Consider the following 24963-nt stretch of genomic DNA (forward strand, 5'->3'; position numbering starts at 1 on the left):
TTCCCTATTATGACGTATATTTGAGTGAAACAGCTTCTCAAAAAAGAACAGATGTAGGGCGGGGCTTGATTATGTCAGTGGGGAATTGATTGTGTTGATTGATTGATGATGGTTGATTGATTGATGGTTGTTGTTTGCTATTGGTGGATCTCATTTGAGCGACAGGTTGCCCCGCCCTCGTCATCAGAGAAGAGATGTTTCTGCAAGAGGGAGGGGAAGTTATTCTGATTCAAGATTACGAGGCACAATAATAATGTTCGTGGAAAAATAATTTATAATAAATGCAATATTCCATAAAAAAAATACTGTCAATGTTCATTCCATGGATTAATACCAGTGGCTGGTTGACTCTTGCTTTACTACTCCAATCTCCATAGCTGCATCTGAAATCACATACTCTCTTGAGTAGGTACTTATTTTGAATAATGAATTACTTCACAACCAACTAAAAAAGTATGTTCTATACAGTATGAATGTAATCTGGTCGTACTACATTCACCATGTTATCATTATCACATGACCTACCAGCATCAGTTGCTTCGCTTCACTGCCATTCATAAATCCTTTCCCATGGCCTCACATTTTCCCCGTGTCCAAACTTTTTTTGCCTACTATATAGTAGTGAAGTATGCGATTTCAGATGCAGCCAATGACTTCAACGCTCTCAGTGACAGATGCCACCACAGGCGCCAGTCAGCGCACCATCCTTCCTCCTGCCACACTGCTCCCTTTCACACTGCCCAAACACTGCGCAAAGCATGCTGGGACGGGGTAGCCGGTGGGTGAGAAGGCCACTGTTTTCATGTTTACTCAATGAAGGCAGCAGACATGGGTCTAGTTTGGTTATTTAAGGTAGTTTTCCTCCGAGGCATGGCTTATGATGGGCGCAGGGGAAGGAAACGGTGAGCGTGTCGTGGGACGTGCCGCTCTGAAAGACGTTACAGACGCCTCTGTTTGCTTTGTGGATAAAGCTCGTCTGCACAAACACTTGATCTCTGCGTTCACATTTATCTTAATTATCACATTGCAAACAGTATTCTGTTATATTAATGGTGTTGATGAAATAAACAGACTATTTTGGGCTTTCATTAACATTTTTGCACTTACGTGAAGACTTGGCAAACTAGTCAGTGCTGATAGTTATAGGTGTAGATTTATTTAGCTCATGCAGATTGGTGTCATCATGTTTAATCTAGTCAAACACACCTGTCTTGACCTCAGGGTGAAGCTGCTTCAAACACACACGCACACTCACACACACACTCTTTCTCGCACACTCACTCACTCGTACACGCACACTCTCTCACACACACCCACACACAGACACACACACACTTACGCATACATGCACATTCACTCTCTTACACACTCATGCACACACACTCTCTCACTCACACAGACACTGGCACACACGCTCACTCTCTCACACACAAACACTCATACACACACAAGCACACTCACTCACTCACACACACACATACACACACACACACCCCAAAGTGTGTGTGTCTGTTTCAGCTCTAGTTCTGCCACCTGTGTGCTGTGAGTTTGTGATTAGTGTCATATGCCTCCGTCAGACGCAAGTTCCATTTACTTAACTACGCCTCATTTGCAGCCACAACTGAGTTCAAAATTGGCTCTAAAACCTTTAAAATCAACCAAGGGTTTGAGCTGAAAGCTCATGGGCTTTTTTAAGCAACACTCAAAAACCTTTAAAATCAAGCAATGGTTGGAGCAAAAGAGCTCTGGGGCTTTTTAAGCAGCAGTCAGAAGTTATGCTTTTACTGTGTCGAAATGCTATAAATGTACTTTGCAGTCCTGTTCAAATCAACTTTTTTTTCTTTGTAATAGTTATTTTAATAGATTTTTAGAGGATTTTGATGTTTTTCATAGGGATAATCATATGAAATATAGTATTTTTAGTAGTATTTATTATATTTAAAAATATGTGTATGTATGTATATGTATGTATGTATGTATATATATATATTTATATATATATACACACATACATATATATATACATATATATATATATATATATATATATATATATATATGTATGTATATGTATCTGTATATATAAATGTATATGTGTGTGTATGTATGTATGTATGTATGTATGTATATGTGTGTGTGTGTATATATATATATATATATATATATATATATAAACAATACTAAAAACACAGCTGTTCATATGTGTGTGTGTATATATATATATATATATATATATATATATATATATATATATATAGTACAGTCCAAAAGTTTGGAACCACTAAGATTTTTAATGTTTTTAAAAGAAGTTTCGTCTGCTCACCAAGGCTACATTTATTTCATTAAAAATACAGTAAAAAACAGTAATATTGTGAAATATTATTACAATTTAAAATAACTGTGTACTATTTAAATATATTTGACAAAGTAATTTATTCCTGTGATGCAAAGCTGAATTTTCAGCATCGTTACTCCAGTCTTCAGTGTCACATGATCCTTCAGAAATCATTCTAATATGCTGATCTGCTGCTCAAGAAACATTTAATGTGTACAATTGTACAAAATATTTGTGTACAATATTTTTTTTCAGGATTATTTGATGAATAGAAAGTTCAAAAGAACAGTGTTTATCTGAAATCTAATCTTTTGTAACATTATAAATGTCTTTACTGCCACTTTTGATTGATTTAATGCATCCTTGCTGAATAAAAGTATTCACTTCTTTAATTTCTTTTCAAAAAAATAAAAATAAAAATTCTTACTGACCCCAAACTTTTGAACGGTAGTGTATAATGCTACAGAAGCTTTGTATTTCAGATAAATGCTGTTCTTTTGAACTTTCTATTCATCAAGGAATCCTGAAAAAAAAAGTACACAACTGTTTTCAACATTGAAAATAATCATAAATGTTTATTGAGCAGCAAATCAGCATATTAGAATGATTTCTGAAGGATCATGTGACACTGAAGACTGGAGTAACGATGCTGAAAATTCAGCTTTGCATCACAGGAATAAATTACTTTGTCAAATATATTTAAATAGTACGCAGTTATTTTAAATTATAATAATATTTCACAATATTACTGTTTTTACTGTATTTTTAATTAAATAAATGTAGCCTTGGTGAGCAGACGAAACTTCTTTTAAAAACATTAAAAATCTTAGTAGTTCCAAACTTTTGAACTGTACTGTACATACATACATACATACATACACACACACACACACACACACACACACATATATGTATGTATATATATATATATATATATACACATATATATATATATATATATATATATATATATATATATATATATATATATATATATATATATATATATATATATATATATGTATATATATATGTGTGTATATATATATATATATATATATATATATATATATATATATATATATATATATATATATATATGTGTGTATATTAAATTCATCTGAAAATATTTATTGTCATTATTATTTATATTTGCTTAATGTGCATAACTGAAGTATCACATGATGTTGCAGGACTTGCCAAATTTCCTTTTTTTCAGTGAAATGATGTTCCCTGATGAGTGTGTAGGGAGCAGTGAACCCTCTGTAGGGCCCTACGAATCTTGAATCCTATACACTCCATAATATATAATCTTCTTCTTTCTGTCTCTCTCTGTCTGTCAGACGCAGCCGGTTCCGAACCCCATGTCATACTACATGCATCGTTCGCCCTGGTGGCTTCATCGCTTTGAGACTCTCAGCAATCACTTCATCGAGCTCGTCGTGCCCTTCTTCACCTTCATGGGCCGCCGGATGTGCATGGTGAACGGCGTCCTGCAGATCCTCTTCCAGGCGGGTTTCATCACTTGTCGTTCCCCTGTTATAATCACCAGCGTGAAAGCTGCTGTTTAATATTTTCCAAATGATTTTAGACTGTTTTGATGGTCCTCTATAAGGGAGTTAATCACACTTTGTTGCCATCTAGTGGCAACACTGAGTCACTCAACCACTCAGCTCAACCAAAAATGTTCTCGTTTGAAGTGTGTTTCTGTGTCTATGATGATAGGTTGTTCTGATCATCAGTGGGAATCTGAGTTTCCTGAACTGGCTGACTATAGTTCCCAGTCTGGCCTGTTTCGATGATGCTGCTTTGGCTTTTCTCTTCCGCCCTTCTGGAGTAGCCAGACAGACTTTACTGAAGATTCAGATGGAGGAGGCCGCAGGACACAGACCACCGGCCACTAAAGGTCTCTGTGTGTTTTATTTTACGCATGGTTATTCAATGACTTGAGTCTTTGGCTTATCCTGGCAGTTTTTAGTTTTTAATAATGCTAATAATAATAAATAATGAGATGTCCATCAAGTGCCTGTAGTTTTGTGGGATCTACTCGTTCTCTGCTTAAATCCGTGCCAGACTGGAGACTCGACTCGCATTTGATTTCTATTGAGTTTGATATTAGCTTGTTGCATCTTTAATCAAGTTTATTTATAAAGCACAATTAAAAACAAGAAATGTTATACCAAAGTGCTGTACAATCAAGAAAAATGCAATAAATACCAAAATAAACAGAATAAGCAAATTGTTAAAAGAACATAACAGACTTATAAAACATACAAAACATGCATTGCACACAAAATTTGGGTAAAATATTACGCTTAACTATTCTTATTGATACATTTCTGTATTAAATGATATTTTATTGACACTTCCGTTCCATAGTTTGTGTTTGGTGAGATTTTTCTTAAAAAAAATTGCCTTTTTGCTCACCTAGGCTGTATATATTTGGTAAAAAATACAGTAAAAATAGTGAGAAATTATTACCATTTAAAATAGCTATTTCCTATATGATTTTATGTTAAAATGTAATATATTCCTGTGATCAAAGCTGAATTTTCAGCATCATTTCTCCAGTCATCAGTGTCACATGATCCTTCAGAAATCATTCTGATATGATGATTTGCTGCTCAAGAAACATTTATGATTATTATCAGTGTTGAAAACAGCAGTGCTGCTTCATATTTTTATGGAAACTGTCATAAATGTTATTTTTCAGGATTCTTTGATGAATAGAAAGTTCAAAAGAACACATTTATTTGAAATAGAAATCTTTTGTAACTTTATACATGTCTTTACTGTCACTTTTGATCAATTAAATATGTCCTTGATGAGTAAAAGCTTTCAACATAAAGCAGTATGTTTATAATCAACCCTGTCAATCTCGGTTCCAGTTTGGGCTCCGTCACTCAGTTCCTCTTCCTGTTTATCTCCTTCACTGTCTCTCTTTGTCTCTCTCTGGCTCAGGTATGTTGATCAGACGTGTGTTGAATGTGTCTCTGGGGATTCTGATAGCTTATCTGAGCGTCCCGGTTGTGATGAACCTGCTGAGCTCTAGACAGGTGATGAACACCTCATTTGATCCCCTGCGGATCGTCAACACGTACGGAGCCTTCGGCAGGTACCGCATCCATCTCTATCACTGCGTTTCAGTCCTCTCTATATAAACCTCAACAGTAACCAGCAGATGGCAGAGCCGGTGCACTTCTAACCGTGTCTCTCTGACGGCGCAGTATCACTAAGGAGCGGACGGAGGTGGTGTTTCAGGGCACGCTGAGCGTCAACCACACCGGAGAGGACGTGGTATGGGAGGAGTACGAGTTCCTGTGCAAACCTGGAGCTCTGGATAGAAGGCCGTGCCTCATCTCGCCGTATCACTACAGACTGGACTGGCTCATGTGGTTCGCTGCTTTCCAGGTTAGTCACCATGAAATTAAAATGGACAATTCTTGGGGTTTTTTATGGAATATTGCAGTATTTATTATAAATGAGGAGGTCATATAATGCCATTTTACAATGTCTTGAGTTTGTTTTTGGGCTCTTGAATGTTAAAAAAAACCACATTATTTTCCTCATATTCTCCATTGTTGCAGCTCCTCTCTTCCCAGTCTGTCAGTAAAGCTCTGTTTCTATGAAGCCCCTCCTTCTGAAAAGCTCAATGTGCTCTGATTGGTTGGCTGGAGCAGTGTGTTGTGATTGGTCAAGCGCTTCGAGTGTGTTTGGGAAATGTCCCGCCCCTTACCATAACCGCAAATTTCAACACACTGTTAACTAACTCAACCAGGCCCCGCCCCTTTATTCTGCATATGAATTATTTAAATGAGGAATTTTGTGACGTGTTCGTTCCTGGAAGAAAACTCAAGACTACAATGGAGTTCAGAAACAGTGTGCATTAAAAATAGGATCCCTGTAAAATGAATGTGACTCAGAATAACTGAGTTTTAACAAAATTCTCTTCTCTGGTGATGAGGGCGGGGCAACCTGTCACTCAAATGAGATCCACCAATAGCAAATCACAACAATCCAATTAATTGCCCACAGACAGACTCATGCCCCGCCCTACATTTGTTCGGATATACGTCACAATAGGGAAGAAAAGACTAGAGAACTTTAATACTGGATTAATAAACAGGAAACTTCATCAAATATGAGACAAATTCAAATTCTGCTGTAAAACAGCTCTAAAAAGACAGTGTCATTATTCAGATCAATTCAGTTTTGATCTTATCTGACTGTCAGTGCTGTCAAATTGAAATTATTACTGAATATTAAGTAAATACTATAAATGTTTAGTATTTCAGTTCTCCTCATTCCACAACACATCCTTTATTTTTTAATGATATTCACCACAGAACAGAAATGTAAACAGACATGAATTATAATGGCAATCCAAATGTGTGAACTTTGTATGTTTTGTGTGCGTGACATTAATTGCATGATAGAAGTCGTTTCAGATAATTAAAAAATATATACTCTGAAAAAATACAGCAATCATAACGCCACTTTAAGCCTGGGTTTTTTAGCATCTGCAAATCGATGTCAAAACTACATTAAAAATACATTAAAAATCACTCGAATACACCTCTTCTCTGATGAAGATATTTTTAGTTTCCGCATTAAAATTCATTTTGATGTTATTTTGGGTGGGGGCATAAATTAAACAGCGTCAGAATGTGCTGTTAATAATTATATATTAATAAATCATGATATCTGTAAAAAAAAAAAAAATATATATATATGCTTTTATTTCCCTTGAAAAATATATTTAAAAACTTTTTTGAAAATAATGTTTAAGAGATATACACACGTACAACCGTTCAAAAGTTTGGGATCGGTAAGATTTTTTATGTCTTTAAAAGAAGTTTCGTCTGCTCACCAAGGCTGCATTTATTTAATTAAAAATACAGTAAAAAACAGTAATATTGTGAAATATTATTACAATTTAAAATAACTGTTTACTATTTGAAAATATTTGAAAATGTAATTTATTCCTGTGATGCAAAGCTGAATTTTCAGCATCGTTACTCCAGTCTTCAGTGTCACATGATCCTTCAGAAATCATTCTAATATGCTGATCTGCTGCTCAAGAAACATTTAATTTTGTACAATTGTACAAAATATTTGTGTACAATATTTTTTTTCAGGATTCTTTGATGAATAGAAAGTTCAAAAGAACAGTGTTTATCTGAAATCTAATCTTTTGTTACATTTTAAATTGAATTTACTGTCAATTTGATCGATTTAATGCAAAAAAAAAATCCAATTCTTCTCAAAAAAATAAAAATAAAAATTCTTACTGACCCCAAACCTTTGAACGGTAGTGTATAATGCTACAGAAGCTTTGTATTTCAGATAAATGCTGTTCTTTTGAACTTTCTATTCATCAAGGAATCCTGAAAAAAAAAAAAATAATACACAACTGTTTTCAACATTGATAATAATAACAAATATTTCTTGAGCAGCAAATCATCATATTAGAATGATTTCTGAAGGATCATGTGACATTTCCAACACAGAAATAAATTACATTTTATATTATATTCCAATAGAAAACAGTTATTTTAAATTGTAATAATATTTCACAATATTACTGTTTTTTTTTTTTTTAAATCTTACCGATCCCAAACTTTTGAGCGGTAGTGTATATTTAAGGTGTGAGGAAAATATAAACTTTTTACAGGATGGTTTGACCAAATTTTGTGTAAAAACTTTTTCTGATCATTTTTGTACAACATGAATAAATATAAAGAGTACATTTATACTTGTCATTGACAGTTTCCAAAACAAACAAACAAACCAAAAAGCTTGCCATTTTATTTGATATTTTTTCTCAATTGTAATGTGGATGTGTGAGTTGAATTGTGGCATCTTTGTCAGTTTAAATCAAATGGATATAAAATCACTGCCCTCACTTTCTCTTAATGATTCCTACAGCAGGAGATGAATTTTACCCAGGTACAAAAACCCTGGTCAATAGAAAGCGTTAAGATTATTTATAACCCTTACGTAACGCGCGCACACACACCGATAAGAATTCAGCTGCTCAGACAAATGAGATCATCAATCTCCTGAATCGCTGTTTTATAGTACAAACAGACATCTCACGGTGTCCCAGATGTGAAGTTTTTCCTCTCAGGATTTAAACCTGCAGTGATGCTGGAGTTTGATGACTGTGATCTTTAAGCGAATGTGATCTTTGAACAGCTGCATTGCAGCATGTGATGGAAGCTTCTTACAATAACCGTTCTGCTGTAAACATCTGTAACAGATGGAGTTGTGCTGGAGATCTTTGCACCAGTGTAGTGTGGATGAGGGAGTTTGTGACTGATCTTGGTTTGAGCGGCTCTGGCGCTGTGGTACGGTGCTCATTTCTCTGGCTTTGTCTCTTTCAGACGTACGAGCAGAGCGAGTGGGTTATTCACATCGCAGGCAGACTGCTGGCAAATGACTCGACAGTTCTTTCCCTAATGGGACACAATCCATTCCAGGACAGAGAGAAACCGAGGTAAAATTCAGTACAAGAAGAAGTTCACTAACCATCAGATATCACTCAGGGCATGTACTGTAAATATTACATTATGAATTAAAATAAAATCAGAAGCGATATTAGAGGACTTAAACCAGGTTGGATGAGGATTTTCATTTTTTATTTATTATTTTAATCTATTGTTTTTTGTGTTTATTATAATTAATTTGTCTGGCTATCACCAGACCAAGCTCAATTTAAAATTGAACATTGGTCTGCGGAGTCTGTATGTATTTTCTACTGCACAAGAGGCGTGATCAACAAGCATTATTCACGCAATTGGATAGTCCTTCAACCAATCAGATCAACGATCCTGGGTGACGTACTTTGCAGAGCGATGCGAAAACTCCAGACAGGTTTAGTCTGTATTGGTTTGTAGCATTGATCAGCGGTTTGCAGAAGCAGCAATGGCATCGAGCGATTTTTGCAGGTTGTGCAAAAAAAACATGAAAGTGAGTGATATTTACACCTACTCGAGCGATTTGTTTGCTAAACTAAAGAAGTCATTCAGCATCGTCGAGAGGTTAAAAGGAATTGGATTGACGGTCGTGCTTGCCGTCGCTTCTCTATCGTCATCGTGTTATACCCGCCAATAGCGAGCAAGGTGGATAAGCCAGTCTGTGATTGGTTCCCGCAAAAGTGTAACAGAAGCAGTAGAAATGAATGTACGGGTTTCCAGACTGAGTTGCCGGGGCGAAATCAAATCGCTGGCAGATCAGGCTGGGTTTACCCAGTCTAATGGTTAATAATAATAATAATAATGAAAAATATCAATTATGACTATTATACTACATTTAATATTTAAGTATATTATCTTTATTATTAATTATTATTATTTAATATTTTCTTTCATTTTTATTTCCTAAAAGTTAATTAAATTATTCCCTTTTCCAGCTATTGGTTAAAATTTTAATTAACAGTATATTAATATTAATAATAATAATAATAACCAATATTCAAAACTATTATTACTATTATACTATATTAATAACTATATTTAAATATATTATTATTATTATCATTATTATTATTATGTAATATTTTATTTTAATTTTTATTCCCTCAAAATTAAATTATTCCCATTTTCAGCTATTTTGGTCAAATTTTCAATTAACAGTATATTAATAATAATAATGACAAATAATACTACTAATATTATGTAATTTTTTTTTTTAATTTTTATTCCCTAAAAATTTATTAAATTATTTATTAAATCTTTTCCAGCTATTTTGGTCAAATTTGCAATTAACTGTATATTGTTAATAATAATAATAATAATAATAATAATAATAGTAATAGTAGTAATAATAATAATAATAATAATAATAAAGACAGATTATACTACTATTATTATATATATATCATTTTTATTTCATAAAAGTTGTTTAAATTATTCCCTTTTTCAGAATTTTCAATTATTAACAGTATATTAATAATAATAATAATAATAATAATGGTAATAATAGTAATACTACTACTACTACTACTACTACTACTACTACTACTACTACTAATAATAATAATAATAATAATAATAATAATAATAATAATGGTAAACTAAAAACAATTATTGCTATTATACTATATTTAATAACAATATTTAAATATATTATTATTATTTTATATTTTCTTTTAATTTTTAGTCCCTCAAAAAATATTCCCATTTTCATCTATTTTGGTCAAATTTTCAATTAACAATATTTTTTATAATAAAAATGACAAATAATACTACTAATATTATGTAATATTTTCTTTACATTTTTATTCCCTAAAAAATAAATTATTCTCATTTCCATCTTTTTTGGGTCACATTTTCAGTTAACAATATTACGGCAAACTTGTTCTCATAAATAATCAGTCCTTAATGAATGTGCAGATCGACACTTGCTTTGATATTTTGTTATACTGTGCAACAATTAAACACACGTGCATCTTCAAAGTGCATCTTATCACTCAAAGTGATTCTTTTCAGTGTCACTTTATGTTTATGTTGAAACTGAAGTCTTTAGCTCCTTCCTGTGGAACTTTTATCACAGTTTTAAACGGCTTTGAATGCAGTGAGATGCAGTACATGCATTGCTTTCAGAGTTCTCTCGAATTCTGAATGAAATGAGCTAAACATGTTTCAAAATGCATGAGCTGAATGTGCTGAGTTGGATTTGATGCATTTGTCGTTTCAGGTGGATTCGAGGAGAGCATTTTCGATATAAATTCACACGGCCTGGCAGTAGCAGCGCCGCCCAGGGGAAATGGTGGGTCAGGAAGCGCATCGGACCCTACTTTCCCCCGGTCAACCTGGACGGCCTCAGGGGGTACTTTCAGTCCAGAAACTGGCCTCTACCAGGCAGCCGATAAGCCGTCTTCCCATACAAGGACATCTTGGACATCCATTTGTCATTTTTGTATGTCACACACTGAAGTATATCCTATTTGAACTGTGCCAAAGACGATCTGTTACATAAGAGACTTCTAAAGGCAACTCTTTTGTGTCCCTGAGGAGAGAAGCATGTGTTGAATCCAGGGCTGTTTTAAGCCTGCCAACAAAAACAGCCTGTTTCTGGTATTAATATGATTTTGATTTCTATCAAACGCTACATTCACATTGTAATTGCTGTGATACTGTTGAACATTAAATAATGCAAACATACAGATTATTTTCAAATAACCAGCTGAGCTTTTCATTCAATAAATGATTTTCAGAAATAATAATAATTAAAAAATCAATTTCAGGTGGTTCATCTGATTAAAACAATGTCTTTTTTCTTTCTTTTTATTAATTGCTTCATTTGTGTATTCCAACAAATCCAGCGCAACAACATTGGCTCAGCTGTGAGTTTGGGACAAGACAATAAACAAGACAAATAGTCCTAACAGAGCAATCATTTTAATCGAAACAATCCTGCCAAGTGTGAAACACGCTCAAGTCTAAATGTTTGCTCCTGTGTGCTAGAAGAACAAACGCAGCATCTCAGGTTTTCAAAAGGTTTTCATCTAATGCTGTGTCCACTACACACAGGATATAAATACAAACCCTTTACAAATTAATAATAAACACAGACAATACATTCAGAATGGGATGTATACTGACAAGTGAGTGATGCAGTGTTGCTTTGAGGTAGAAACTGTAGTGGATAAAAAAGCATAAAAAGAGTAGTGTAAAAATAGAAGTGTGGACAGACCGAAAATAGACAATATGTGTATAGAGTGCATGGAAACATAAATTGAAGTCCGTTGACAGACGTCATCTCTGTGCTGAGAAGAGAGCAGCTCCAAAAAAGAGCTGTATTGGTAAACAAATTAATTACAATGAATAGTATAAAATAACTGATGTCAATATTTGCTGAGAAAAGTCAGGAATAGGCATGATTATATGTGTTAATATTTTATTGCAATAATAAATTATACTCCATTATAAATTTAAATTATAATATGCTATATTATATTACACTTTTAAAAAACTATACTAAATTAACACAATTTACAGTCCTAATTTCAGTGTATTACTCCTGTCATTTTTTTTTTTTTCAGTTACACAGAACTATGCAAAACTGTCAAATGTTTTAATTATTATTATTTTACAACCAGTTCAAGAGAGAGCATTAAAGTGCCTATTTGAGTAGATATGAATAAGACATGGAAAAGCAATAGCTCTTTAAATATATTTAATATTTAGTGCTGAAATCCGTTTAATCATGATTAATTGCATCCAAAATTTGAAAAAAAAAAAGAAAAAGAAAAAAAGATGACACCATTATCAAAATTATCCCGTTCACACAGGTCTGTGAAAACAATTAGAAACGCTGTATTCTACTGCCAGACCAGTAGTTGGCGATGTAATAAGTTAAGTGTATATAAACTTTTGAACTGCTTAATTTGTGTAAAGGCAGATATTATATATTGTGGACTATATGTAAACATCTCATATCTTCTTTTTGTATGGGAACATGTCAAATGTCAAAATATACAAATTCATATTCAGATATTTTATAAGGACCCCCTGGCATTATGTCAAGGACCACTAGGGGTCCACGGACCCCTGGTTGAGAAACACTGATCTAAAAGGGTTTGTATCTAGTCTCTTAATGAGTCGTGGGTGTGTTTTGGGCGTAACGTGCAATAAACCAATCAGAGTCTCATCTCCCATTCCCTTTAAAAGCCAGTTGCGCCCGCACCATGGCGGATTTGCTATTTACATGGCGGAATTTGCAAGCAGAAACACTGCTTTAACCTTGCGAACGAGCAGATCTGTTTCCTCACTAGAGAAGCGTCTATGGGACATCTACGGGTCAAGCCAGATTCCACCAAAGCATTTTAATCTTTATGCACACAATAATAATCTTTTATATTGTAATCCTTTTATTTTTAATATTTGGCATGTTTGTGTGCTGCTGTGTGTGTAACAAGCAGAGTGTACGCGCGTTGTGCACCCGCATATAGGTGCATATTACTAATGCGCTCTTTAAATAACAAAAAAATATTGCACCATTGACTTTAGACCAGGTTTTTGTTGGTCACTGGCGCAGTCGTTTTCAGCTGGCTCAAAATAGCTACACGCCAACAATGCACCTGAACACACCTCGTTTTCAGACCAGCACGTCCATGGGCGAGCAGATGGGCTTGAGTGCATTTGCTATTTAAACAACGTGGCGCAGAATGTGAAAATGATAACTGCGTCGAGCTGAAACTAGCAAAAAACACTTGCGTCACGCCTGGCACCGCATTGCGGCGGGTGTATGATAGTGCCCTTAATGTGCATGCATCTGACATCACCATTTTCACAAATTTGTGTTTTTGTAGTTTACACAGAAATTATAACGGGATTCACTCTAAAAAATGCTGGGTTAAATATGGACAAACCTAGGGATTGGGTTGTTTTCACCCAGCCATTTTTTCAACCAATTTTTGATTTATTTTTTTAGCCAGGAATATAGTAATATAGTAAAAGGCATGTTTTTGCTCACCCCCAAATATGGGCAAATTTGTGGGGTATTTTAAGCTGAAACTTGACCAGACCAGAGACTTATATTACATCTTGTGAAAGAGGGCATAATAGGTGCCCTTTAACCCAACCTGCTGGGTTTGTCCATATTTAACCTAACTTTGATGGTTTTAACCCAGCATTTTTTAGAGTGTTGTTTTTCAAAAACTTGCACTTTGAATCCCATTTTCAAAAGTTTGCATTTTCAGGCCCCCAAAAAGTTGTTGTCGTGTAAACGTGTAAAAAGTAGGGCTGTCAAAATAACTCGTTAAAAAAAAATAACGCAGATTAATCCATTCCGTATTGACCTTTGAACCTGGAGTCGTTCTCGTATGCGCGAGCTCTTTCAAAGTAAACACCGTCTTTGCACTCTCTCTACCTCACACATAATAATCTAAATCAACTGACACAATGCTAAAAGTTCGTAAGACCGAATCCATGTTTCACGAGGCGCATTCGGAGAATGTTTTTCCTGAATAACCGCTGGGTGTGAATAGTGCTCAAAAGAACGTCACCTCATCTTCTCTGACAGGCGCACTGCACATGCAGCTGACATAAACCACACTTTCAGAAAACAAAAAGAAAATCCTATCCAGTGGTGAAGTGTTTTCTGTGTTGACAAATCTTTTACGATGTCCTAATAACAGTCGCGATTCGCACGCAACGCGTCAACGCCCGCTAATGTCCGATTTGTGATATAATGACTCATTTGAACATATTCATTTTAATGAATCATGACAACAACTGATCTGTCCACACGGTCTATAATGAATCATTTACTCGAACAACTCTGAAATTTAGCAAGAGTGGTTAGTAAAATTAGCCTTAATCCACAGTATTTTCAGGTTATTTAAATGACAATGTGTGGTAAATTAGGCCTAGCTATATAATCAGTTAGTTTAGACTGGAGTGAGGTGAAACCAGAACAAAGCGAGTTGTTGTTAGCTAGGTGCATTCAATTGTATATGGTAGAAAATTATATTATTAGTTAATATAACTTCTAAATGCTACTTTTTAATACTTTTCAGGTTTAGCAAAAAAGCATCTTCTCTTACAAAGCTATAAAATCACTTTTTTTTTTTTTTTGCAAAGAGGGCAAGAAAGAATTACAGTGAGAGTGACGGGTACTTTATTGTCAGTATCGGGCTCGCAGATTACGTGGGTAGGGCACTTTTTACTGTTTGTGTGGATGACCATGTCTGTCACCACCGAAGACCATTTTTGCCCCAGGAAAAACCCTGCATTGATTCATTTGAATTGAAATATTTAATACTTTCACAGCAAAAATTATGTATGCGATTAATTTAGATTAATTAATCACAGAGTGTGTAATTAATTATATTAAAATTTTTAATCGATTGACAGCCCTAGTAAAAAGTTTTGTTTTTAGTTGAAAACAGTGTTGTGTAAATGGCTTCCAAAACAAAAATGAACTAAACAAGACATAAGTGACTAATATATAATATAATACAATACAATATAATATAATCCTTCAGAAGTGCATCCTTTCTGGATCTAGATTAGGATATAATATAATGAACATCATCCTCCTGAAGCAGGTTCCGTCTTTTCTGGATCTAGATTGTCTTCATCAGATCATCAAATCTTCAAGAATAAGACCCGGCTGTAACTGCATGATGTCATAATGAGCCACAGTTGGCAAGCGCTGGTGTCCGCAGACGCAAGACAGACCGGCCATCTCTAAACTGATCTCTCACTGACTTTGAGCATCTGTTTCTGGTAATTATCCTTCCTCATTTAGGTTGAGCAGTTGTAGCCATTGGACAGATCCTTTATTTGCAGCGGCGAATAAGTGAAGGGCTCATGACGAGTAATTATATTAGGAAGTGACAGTGTGTCTCCATAAAGGAGAGATTGTATTGCCTGTAGGTTAAGTTTGATATGTTAGACTGAGCCTGAGAAAGGAAGAAATCAATTAGAACGTAACTATAGCAACTGATCCAAGTGACAGGTGTAGGATAAAAATGACCTTTGTGGGATAGTCATTTAGTGCACTTCATGCAATTCATGACAGTAGCAGATGGTCAGAAGGAAATCTTAAGGCTGCGGATAATTGTTTTGTTTTTAAGGAATAATTTTCTTATTACGATTGAAACAAAGGAGAGCTTTTTTTAGTCATGTGAGTCACTAGTGACTATACATGTACTGAAGCTTATGTAAGAGTCTGTGTTGAAAAACTGGTGTTATATTTTCCACACTTGAACATGAGTCATATCTTCACTTGAATAACGAGTCAGACTTTTGACTGTCGGCATAAAGTCTGGTCCAACTTATAGTATATTCCGGCCAAGAATATTGCAACATAAATATCTTGTTATTTTTGGTTACTTTCATTAATAGTAGCATAATGTACTATTGAAATTACTCTAAAAATGCTGGGTTAAAAACAATCCAAGTTGGGTTAAATATGTACAAACTCAGAGATTGGGTTATTTTGACCCAGCAGTTGGGTTAAATCTTTGACCAACCTGCTGGGTAGTTTCATTTAACTCAAATATTGATTAAAAATTACCATACAGCTGGCTTAAAATGAACCCAAAATAGGTTGGAAATTTAAAATCAGACACATAATTACTAGAGGCAACAATAATAATCAAAAGGTGAACATTTATTAATTTTAATATGTTTATTGTTTATTATACTTGTTAATAAATGTTCATTTATTAAACATATTAATAAATGTTAATTTCAAAACTATTTTGGGTTCTTTTTAAGCAAGCAATATAGTAATTTTTAAACAATTGTTGAGTTAAATAAAACTACTCAGCAGGTTTGATCAAATATTTAACCTAACTTGGGTTATTTTTTAGAGTGAAGAATGAGCGACTTTTTCCAGGAAAAACATTAATGTATGGAAGCTTGTTTCCACAATGGAATAAAAATGAAAAAGATAATTGCGCCTTTTTATTTCACAATTCTCACTTCTTTTCTCGCAATTGCAAGCTTATATCTCAAAGTCGGACTTTTCTTTTTTATTATTCTGTGACGGAAACAAGCTTCCATATTAAGAAAAAAAGTGTGTTGTGTGTCATGGAAGAATAAGTGTTGTTTTGTGACCTCAGCTGGAGTGTAAACACTCGTGTTAATGTAAGGGCTGTAAAATGCTGTAACTTTTAGCTGTCTAATCAGCCTGCTGATATCTTCGAGTTCATTCTTTGTCAAGCCATCATACTTAAAACTAATCCTGATCAAAATAAGACTGCGCCTTTAAGAGGGTTTTGTATTCCAACAAGTGGAGCGTTCGCGCGCTGCCAGGATGCGCTCAGTGTGCGCGTGGCCAACACTTCCACTGATTGTTGACAACGCGCCTTGCGCGCGTGCACTACTACGCTGCTTAGAGGAGTGAGGTGAATTTTCCCTTTCATATTGACGGAGCAACAGCACAAGTGCATTTAGGAGGCAGAGACGTTTTTTCTTTGCACTATTCTGGACCAGTCTCGAGCGTCAGAAGCAGGTGCACTGCTCGCACTCTTTATTTGACGGAACCACTAAGTCATGCGCACGCTTATTGATGAAAAGTTCATTCACGCTTACTAAGACGTAGGCTATACATCGGGAAAAGTAACCTGGGGCTGAATAGTGCGTGCTTTATAAATTACTCGTCGCACACGAGGAATACATAATAATTATGTCGAGGAAAAAAGCGGTCAAAGGAAAGGGGAGTTCAAATTCACCGAGCTCATCTCCTATGAGCGATAAAGAGAAGGGTAAGAAAGTCCCGACCCAGTCCAACGGAGTGGTGCATCCCAGCCGACCGTCTCTCAGCAACAGCGGCGAATTCTACGACATCGCCTTCAAGGTACGAGACGAGCTGAACACACGCTCTGCTTTAACAACGCGAACATCATGCTGTATGGCAAGCCGTTTACACATTTAGTCCTTCATGCATTTTTATAGTATTTTTATATATTTTTATATACTAGTAGCCTATTTTTCATATTTACGAGTTAAGTAGTTTCATTACATAGTAGTATATTTGAATTTAACTAGCCATTCAGAAGATTAAGTATTCCAGTTCTAATTAGTATCTTATCACTAGTTCTAGTTATCACAAATTAGTAGGTAACTAATTTGAGGTAACTAAGATTCTCTGGGCTTCTGAGGTTATAGTCAGTTATTCACTTCATTCTAAGTATTGCTGAAGTAAACTTAAAAATAACAGCAACTCATGATTTATATATATATATATATATATATATATATATATATATATATATATATATATATATATATATATATATATATATATATATATATATATGTGTGTGTGTGTATCAAATATGATCATCAGGCTTTTTCAGGGTTTGTTCATCTCTCAAGTCATCATTGTGTTGCATTATATGTTTTAAAACTACAGAGCTTTGATCATAAAACTAAGCATTTAAATGTCATCTTAATATTGTTTGGAGATAGAGAGTGATGACTGATGTTTGTGTGCATGTTATGTAAGTATCTGCTATACTATTTTAAAGATCTCAGTGATTTATATTAAAAACATCAAAATTTCATCTTTGTCCATATAAATATCAGCATCTGCACTAAATTGCGTATTTTTTGCTCTGTTTGGGAATAAAGTCTCTGAATAAAATTGAGCTGTTTTTTCCTCCATATTCTCACTATATCATATTAAATGAGGCATAAAAGCCTGATATAGCAAAGTAATAAAACACATGCTTTTAAAAAAGTGTTCTTAAAGTTTGTTCAATAAATTGTCCTACTTAAAATAATCAGACTTTTTTCATTTTTAAATAGATAGGCCTACTATTACGTTTTAAAGGGAAAGTGTTAAAATGGCTTGCCATACATGTGCATGCATAAATATTTTGCCAGCATAAACATGGCTACTGTGTTATAAAATTTATATTTCATAGCCAATTATTGTGTGCAGCTTTACTATGCATGGAGTTTGTGGCTTTTATTTATGCTACAACAATAATTAAAAACAATGAAATACTATCCAGCTGTCCCATATGGATGAGAATTACGTGCTCCGTTTGACTCGGGTTTAAGCGCAGCCTCTAATTGAACAGCTGTGTCAATACAGATAAGCCAGAGCACAGCAACTGGGTTATCCAGTCTGATGCAAATATGCTCAGTTACAAGCATTCTCAGTTTTCTCCTGTCACATTCTGCATAAGGAGTTTTTTTTAGCTTTGCATATTTAGTCTGAAATGTTTAGATGACTTTGGTGTGGAAGACAGTTCTGATCTGGTGATTAATGCATTTATATAATCATTCCCTGATGAATCATATGCATAGGCTTACATACATTGCATCAAATGCAACCAGGAATCATCAGCAGTCACTTACGATTGGACAATGCAAAGGAACAGGAATAGCGGTGCAGCGCCAAACTGATGCTGCAGCTCCATAAATTTAAACCAGTGTTTCCTAATGTGCATTCTACTCATTTTTACTTGTGCTGCATATCATTTAGCATTGTTGTAAATATTATAAATCAACCAATGCTGTTTGTGAAAAATTTCATTCAAGAAGCTTCTTTCGTTAATGAAACTTGTGAAAAGTACAGTTTAGCATATTTTTACAAAGAGTACTTATAATGGAAATAATATACTTTAAGAGAATATACTTGGTGTGAACTGAATAATGTTTTCAGATACTCAATTGCATGTTATTTACAATTAAAAGAAAATGTATAATATTTTATTTTAATTGTAAATAACATGCAATTGAGTGTTGAGATTTTTAAATCAAATGCAATAAGTTGAACTTAAGAGTTTTTTTTTTTTTACTCCCTTGTGTGTTAAGAAACAGTCATGAAAGTGTATTCTCTTTTAAGTGACCTTTTATTTCATTAATGTTATATTATGGGTAAGTACAGTTTTTTAAAGGGGACTTATAATGCCTCTTTAAAAGATGTAATAGAAGTCTCTGGTGTCCCCAGAATGTGTCTGTGAAGTTTCAGCTCAAAATCCCCCACAGATGATTTATTATAGCTTGTCAAATTTGCCCCTATTTGGGTGTGAGCGAAAACACACCGTTTTTGTGTGTGTCCTTTAAATGCAAATGAGCTGCTGCTCCCGGCCCCCTTTCCAGAAGAGGGCGGAGCTTTAACAGCTCAACAACAACAAAGCTGGAGAATCTCACGCAGCCAAAATGAGGATTGTCAGTAACGGTGTTCAGCCTTACATTGTTCAAACTGGAGTCGACACTGATGGAGAGACTCAGGAAGAAGTTACAACTTTTAGAATGAAACTGGACGTTTCTGAATGGTTAGTGGATAAATTGATGTAGTTGCTGTGGAGTTGATTCAACTCATCCACTAGCATGTGCCGTCATGTTAATCTTTTGTGTTGAATTGACCCTCGTTTGTGAAGCAGTCCGGCGTAAAATGACGGCATGACAACAACACCTACTACAACAACTCTTCCTCTTCTCTAAAGCAGCCCAACATGGCCCCGCCCCCTTTGTTGTGTGTTCTCGGGGGCGGAGTTTATGTCAATTTTAGGGTTAGTGATGTCACCAACCCAGGAAGAAGCTTGTTGTAGTCTCTACCAGCCATTTGTTGTAGTCCTTAAAAAGTGAATTCTTTAAAAGAAAATATCTCCCTTTGCATTGAACTTTGAGTGCAGATGTTGTTTATGCTCTAACAGCAACATTACACACTAACTAAAGTTGAAAAAGTGAAATCATAAGTGCACTTCTTTTTCACAAGGGGAGACACCTGAGCTTGTTTGTCTATTGCACGTTTTAACTGCAGGTCTGAGGGGAATCTAAATAAAACCGTGAATTTATTTTGAAATGAAGTTCAAGTATGTCAAGAGATTATATAGGTTTAACAAAGCAAAATCCATTCCTTTTGGGAAAATCACAGTTTTAAAGCTGTGAAAGTGGAGTTTTGGTGTAAGTGTGCACTGTAGTTTTGATCTAATCTCCTCTCTCTGCAAGCAAACCCCTCCTTCCCACTACGATATTCCTGCCTTTAATCTTTACAGCCTTGAAAGAGTCTTTCTAAGTGCTGCAGGGAAGCAGACATAGTTTGATTGACACTGATGGAAAGATGAGAGGTTGTTTTGTCTCTTAATAGAATAAGAGGCAGGGAAGACAAGAGAAAGATGATGGGATATATTGCATGTCTTGCTCCATCTTTAATATGTGTTTCTCTCCAGGTAATGCTGGTCGGTGACTCTGGGGTGGGCAAAACCTGTCTGTTGGTTCGCTTTAAAGATGGAGCTTTTCTGGCTGGGAGCTTCATCTCAACAGTTGGTATAGACTTCAGGGTGAGTAGAAAATACGAAATTTACATGCATTAATGCATATACACTACCAGTCAAAAGTTCATTAGGATTCATTACGATTTTGTAAGAAGTGTCTTATGCTCACCAAGAGTGCTTTGATTTAATTTGATTACTGTTTTTTTTACTGTATTTTTGGTCAAATAAATGCAGCCTTGGTGAGTATAAGAGGCTTTGTTATTGTGATGGTCCACCTTAGGCATTTTACTGACTATAAGTAACTTTACAAGTACATGTCAACTTATTCTTCTAATCCTTACCCAACTAATAGTGTAGTAATTGTAGTTAGTAGAATTTCTAAATAGGACTATTGAAATAAATTGTCATTGCGACTTTTTTCAAAAACATTAAAAAATAGTAATTATTTCAGACTTTACAATATTCCGGTAGGGTAAATGTGGTTTATCAGCTTTAGAATTTATATCTGTTTATTATTTCAGTGCAATTCTCAGTTGCATTAGAGAAGACATACATGCATTCATGTAAATAAATGCATGTATTTTATCAGCTTTAGAATTCGTAGTCAATTATTATGTCAATGCAACCCTCAGTCGCACTCATTTAAGTAAAAATCAATTGGTTCCTAAAAAGAAATGATGGCAGTCTTTATTTTCTTGGTGCTTAGCCGCTATGAAGCAACAAAGCCATAATTTGTTACATCTAGCAATAAAATAAGCCATTTGTGTGTCTTCTTTCTTTTATATCAATAAGAAGAATCCATCATTATCTTTTGAAGCTCCTCAGGGCTTGTATTTTCAGAACAATTTTTAAGAGCACTACAGACAGACGACATGAACAGATGAAGGATTTTGTGTCCTGAGACAGCTGTGCATCATTTCAGCTCTTCCATTACTTCAATACAGCCAAGGGCAATGCGGGCTTTTCACAAGCCCAGTACTTTATCATTTATGTGAACTAATCTAGAAGATTGGACAAAGTGTCTTTGTGTTCGGACTGCTTTAGTCAATGTAATTCTGAAAGGGCATCATTTAATGCCTCTCTTTAGATGGACAGTGAAAATTGTGGCTGAACTTTTTAGGCCTTTTTAAAAAGATTTTTCATCAAAAGTTAGTTCGAATGAAATTCATGGTCGTTAGATTTTATTTAAGATATGATGCAGAAAATGTGAAGCAACATGGCTTATCATACATAGGAACATGATAACCATTTTATATTTAATTTTGCTGTGCATCAGTCATACCAGATTGAGTTGTTGTCTCAATCATATTCCCTTTTTTTTTAATCCTCAAATACTTATGTGTTCTATTTTATTTTACCCTCAGTTAATGTGGCAAACGGTTATAAAATTGTTACAAACAGTGGTGTTTCATTTCTGAATGGATCAGTGTTTTGAATGAATCATTTGAGTGAATGATTCAGTGACTCTCATAAAGACACTTGTTTAATTTCTAAATGAATTGGTGATTTAAAACAAATCACCTGAGTGAATGATTCAGTGACTCACTCATAAAGACTATAGGCTTGTTCGAGATGCATCAGCGCTGAGCAGACCAATCGATGTATGACATCAAAGTACTGTGTGAGCGATTGGAGAGCATATGACTTCTTATGCTTGTGATTCGCTTTCTTTGATGTACTTTGATGTCATTCGCCGATCGGTCTGCGCAGTGCTGATGCATCTCGAACAAGCCTGTCTACTTGTTTCATTCCTGAATGAATCAGTGTTTTGAACAAATCGCCTGAGTGAATTATTCAGTGACTCACTCATAAAGGCAATTGCTTGTTTGTTCCTGAATGAATCAGTGTTTTGAACAAATCGCCTCAGTGAATGATTCAATGACTCACTCATAAAGGCAATTGCTTGTTTTGTTCCTGATTGAATCAGTGTTTTAAAACAAATTGCTTGAGTGAATGATTCAATGACTCACTCATAAAGACAATTGCATGTTTCGTTCTTGAATGAATCAGTGTTTTTGAATGAATCATTTGAGCGAATGAGTCAATGACTCACTCATAAAGGCGATTACTTGTTTTGTTCCTGAATGAATCTGTGTTTTGAACAAATCGCCTGAGTGAATGATTAAATAACTCACTCATACTTTGACTATCCCCCTGCCCCCCAATCCTGTCTGCTCCTGTTTGGACAAACAGGTATTCCTATGCACATAAAACTACACTTTGCCAGTGGTTGAGCTAGAAATCGACTTGTCGGATTTGCAGAAAACAGCATTTATGTGAAGTCGTGCTCTGTAAACAGTGATACAGAGGAGAGACTTTGTGCTGTAATTGAGCCGTTTCATCTGTAATCCCTGTTATCCTCTCACTGTGACTGCTGGATGCGGTACTTTAGACCTGGGATCCATTTCATTGCCTTTAAATCAAGCTAAATTTTAGTGGAAGAATTTGTACTTATCCATAAATTGTGCAAATTTGCTTACATACTGAAAATATACAGTCCATCTCAAATATACAATCCATCTCACCATTAAATCCATGTCCCAAGCACACAATTATAATGTTCTGATTATAATATTATAGCCTATATGACAGACTTACGCTGCACATGTTATACTTAACTGTATTTTCCTTTTTGAAGTGACTTCAATCATATTTCAAGCAATTCAAAACCATCATGTCAAAGAGTGTGCATCTGAAGGAAATCCATTATTTGCCGGCTTTCATATATTGGCCACATTTTCTTATTGGGCCAATAACAATAACATTAAAAATGAACAGCCAATACCGATATGGTGGCCGATATATTGTGCATCCCTAGTATTTAGTTTGAGTTATTGTAGTACTTCAACTTAAAGTAACCAAAAATGAGAAATGTTGCCTTGGCAAACAACTGAAATAAAGTCATTTTTAAAAATATTTTATTTTTATTTCAGTTAATGTTTATTTTATTTCAAGTTTAGACATTTATGTTTTTAAAAAAAAAACAATAATAACCCTGCAAGTAACCATCCTATCCTGATTTAAGAATGTTTAGATATTTCACTGAAAAACAAGACAAAAAAAAATACTATTTTAGAAATCATTTTGTGCAGTGATGCTCTACCCACAACATCTGTGGCATGCTGTCGATTACCACAGAAAATAATTTAGACTCACTGATCAATTTGTGAACAGAAAATGAAAGTCTCGGCCAAATGAACAACATAGTGATTGTAAAAGAGAATAAAAGTGTCTTATTTGTTTTGGAAATTAGAGCCATAAAACGTGACTGATCTGATATAACTGCTTGTCTGTGCAAGATTATATCCAATCTTATATCCAATTTACAGTAAATGGACACAGAGGTTGCATTTTAAAGCACTATTTTGGCAGAATTGCTGCGTGCAAACTGGTCATTTATGATGTTGACCGCACACAGTTGTACATCTTAATACGTTTTAAAGCAGAGTTACAATGTGTGCAGCTGTATTCTTGCAGCATTATAAATTCTTCGCCCGTCCGGAGTGACTGATAGTCCTGCCCTTTTACTTCATTTAAATCTGAACACATGAAACCAGCAGCCAGCAAGTGTGATCTCCAGCTGAATGTATTCATAAAGCTCACTTATAGCAGAGCTGTAGGTGTAGGAAACTTTCAGTGGTACATCTGCAGAAATGCCAGAGAGGCTTATTTGCATGTGAATGGTGTTTGGAAAAAATGGGTTCACACCACTCAATTGCATTTCCCAGTGTTGAGAGCCCTGAATCACAGCCTGTCTCGTGGCTTACACTCGTAAGGACAGTTGCTGTACTGATATTGTGCTTTCTGTTCGCTTACAAGACTGGCAGACAAACTGAGTCTATTTTTTCCTCTGTGTCTGGCTGTGTAAAAGATCCAGTCCAATCAGATTCATCTTTGCACAAATCACTCTTGAGATTTCAGGTTATGAAATGCA

General features: G+C 34.8%; 2 protein-coding genes across 2 annotated transcripts in view; both read left to right on the forward strand.

Annotated features, from left to right (window-relative positions):
- The window catches only part of lmf1 (lipase maturation factor 1), a 46593-nt gene extending 34867 nt beyond the window's left edge, over positions 1–11726 (forward strand). The window contains 6 exon segments of the mRNA XM_048170645.1: positions 3679–3846; positions 4061–4241; positions 5297–5450; positions 5563–5746; positions 8722–8834; positions 11036–11726. Of these exon segments, the coding sequence (XP_048026602.1) occupies positions 3679–3846; positions 4061–4241; positions 5297–5450; positions 5563–5746; positions 8722–8834; positions 11036–11210 (975 nt within the window). The 3' untranslated portion in view covers positions 11211–11726.
- Positions 11727–17086: 5360 nt separating this feature from the next.
- LOC125255481 (ras-related protein Rab-26) overlaps positions 17087–24963 on the forward strand; it is a 100146-nt gene continuing 92269 nt past the window's right edge. Inside the window, exons 1-2 of the mRNA XM_048170772.1 lie at positions 17087–17653; positions 20985–21095. Of these exons, the coding sequence (XP_048026729.1) occupies positions 17483–17653; positions 20985–21095 (282 nt within the window). The 5' untranslated portion in view covers positions 17087–17482. The remainder of the gene's footprint in view (positions 17654–20984; positions 21096–24963) is intronic.

Source organism: Megalobrama amblycephala, linkage group LG20, assembly GCF_018812025.1.
Source record: "Megalobrama amblycephala isolate DHTTF-2021 linkage group LG20, ASM1881202v1, whole genome shotgun sequence".
Lineage (NCBI taxonomy): Eukaryota > Metazoa > Chordata > Actinopteri > Cypriniformes > Xenocyprididae > Megalobrama > Megalobrama amblycephala.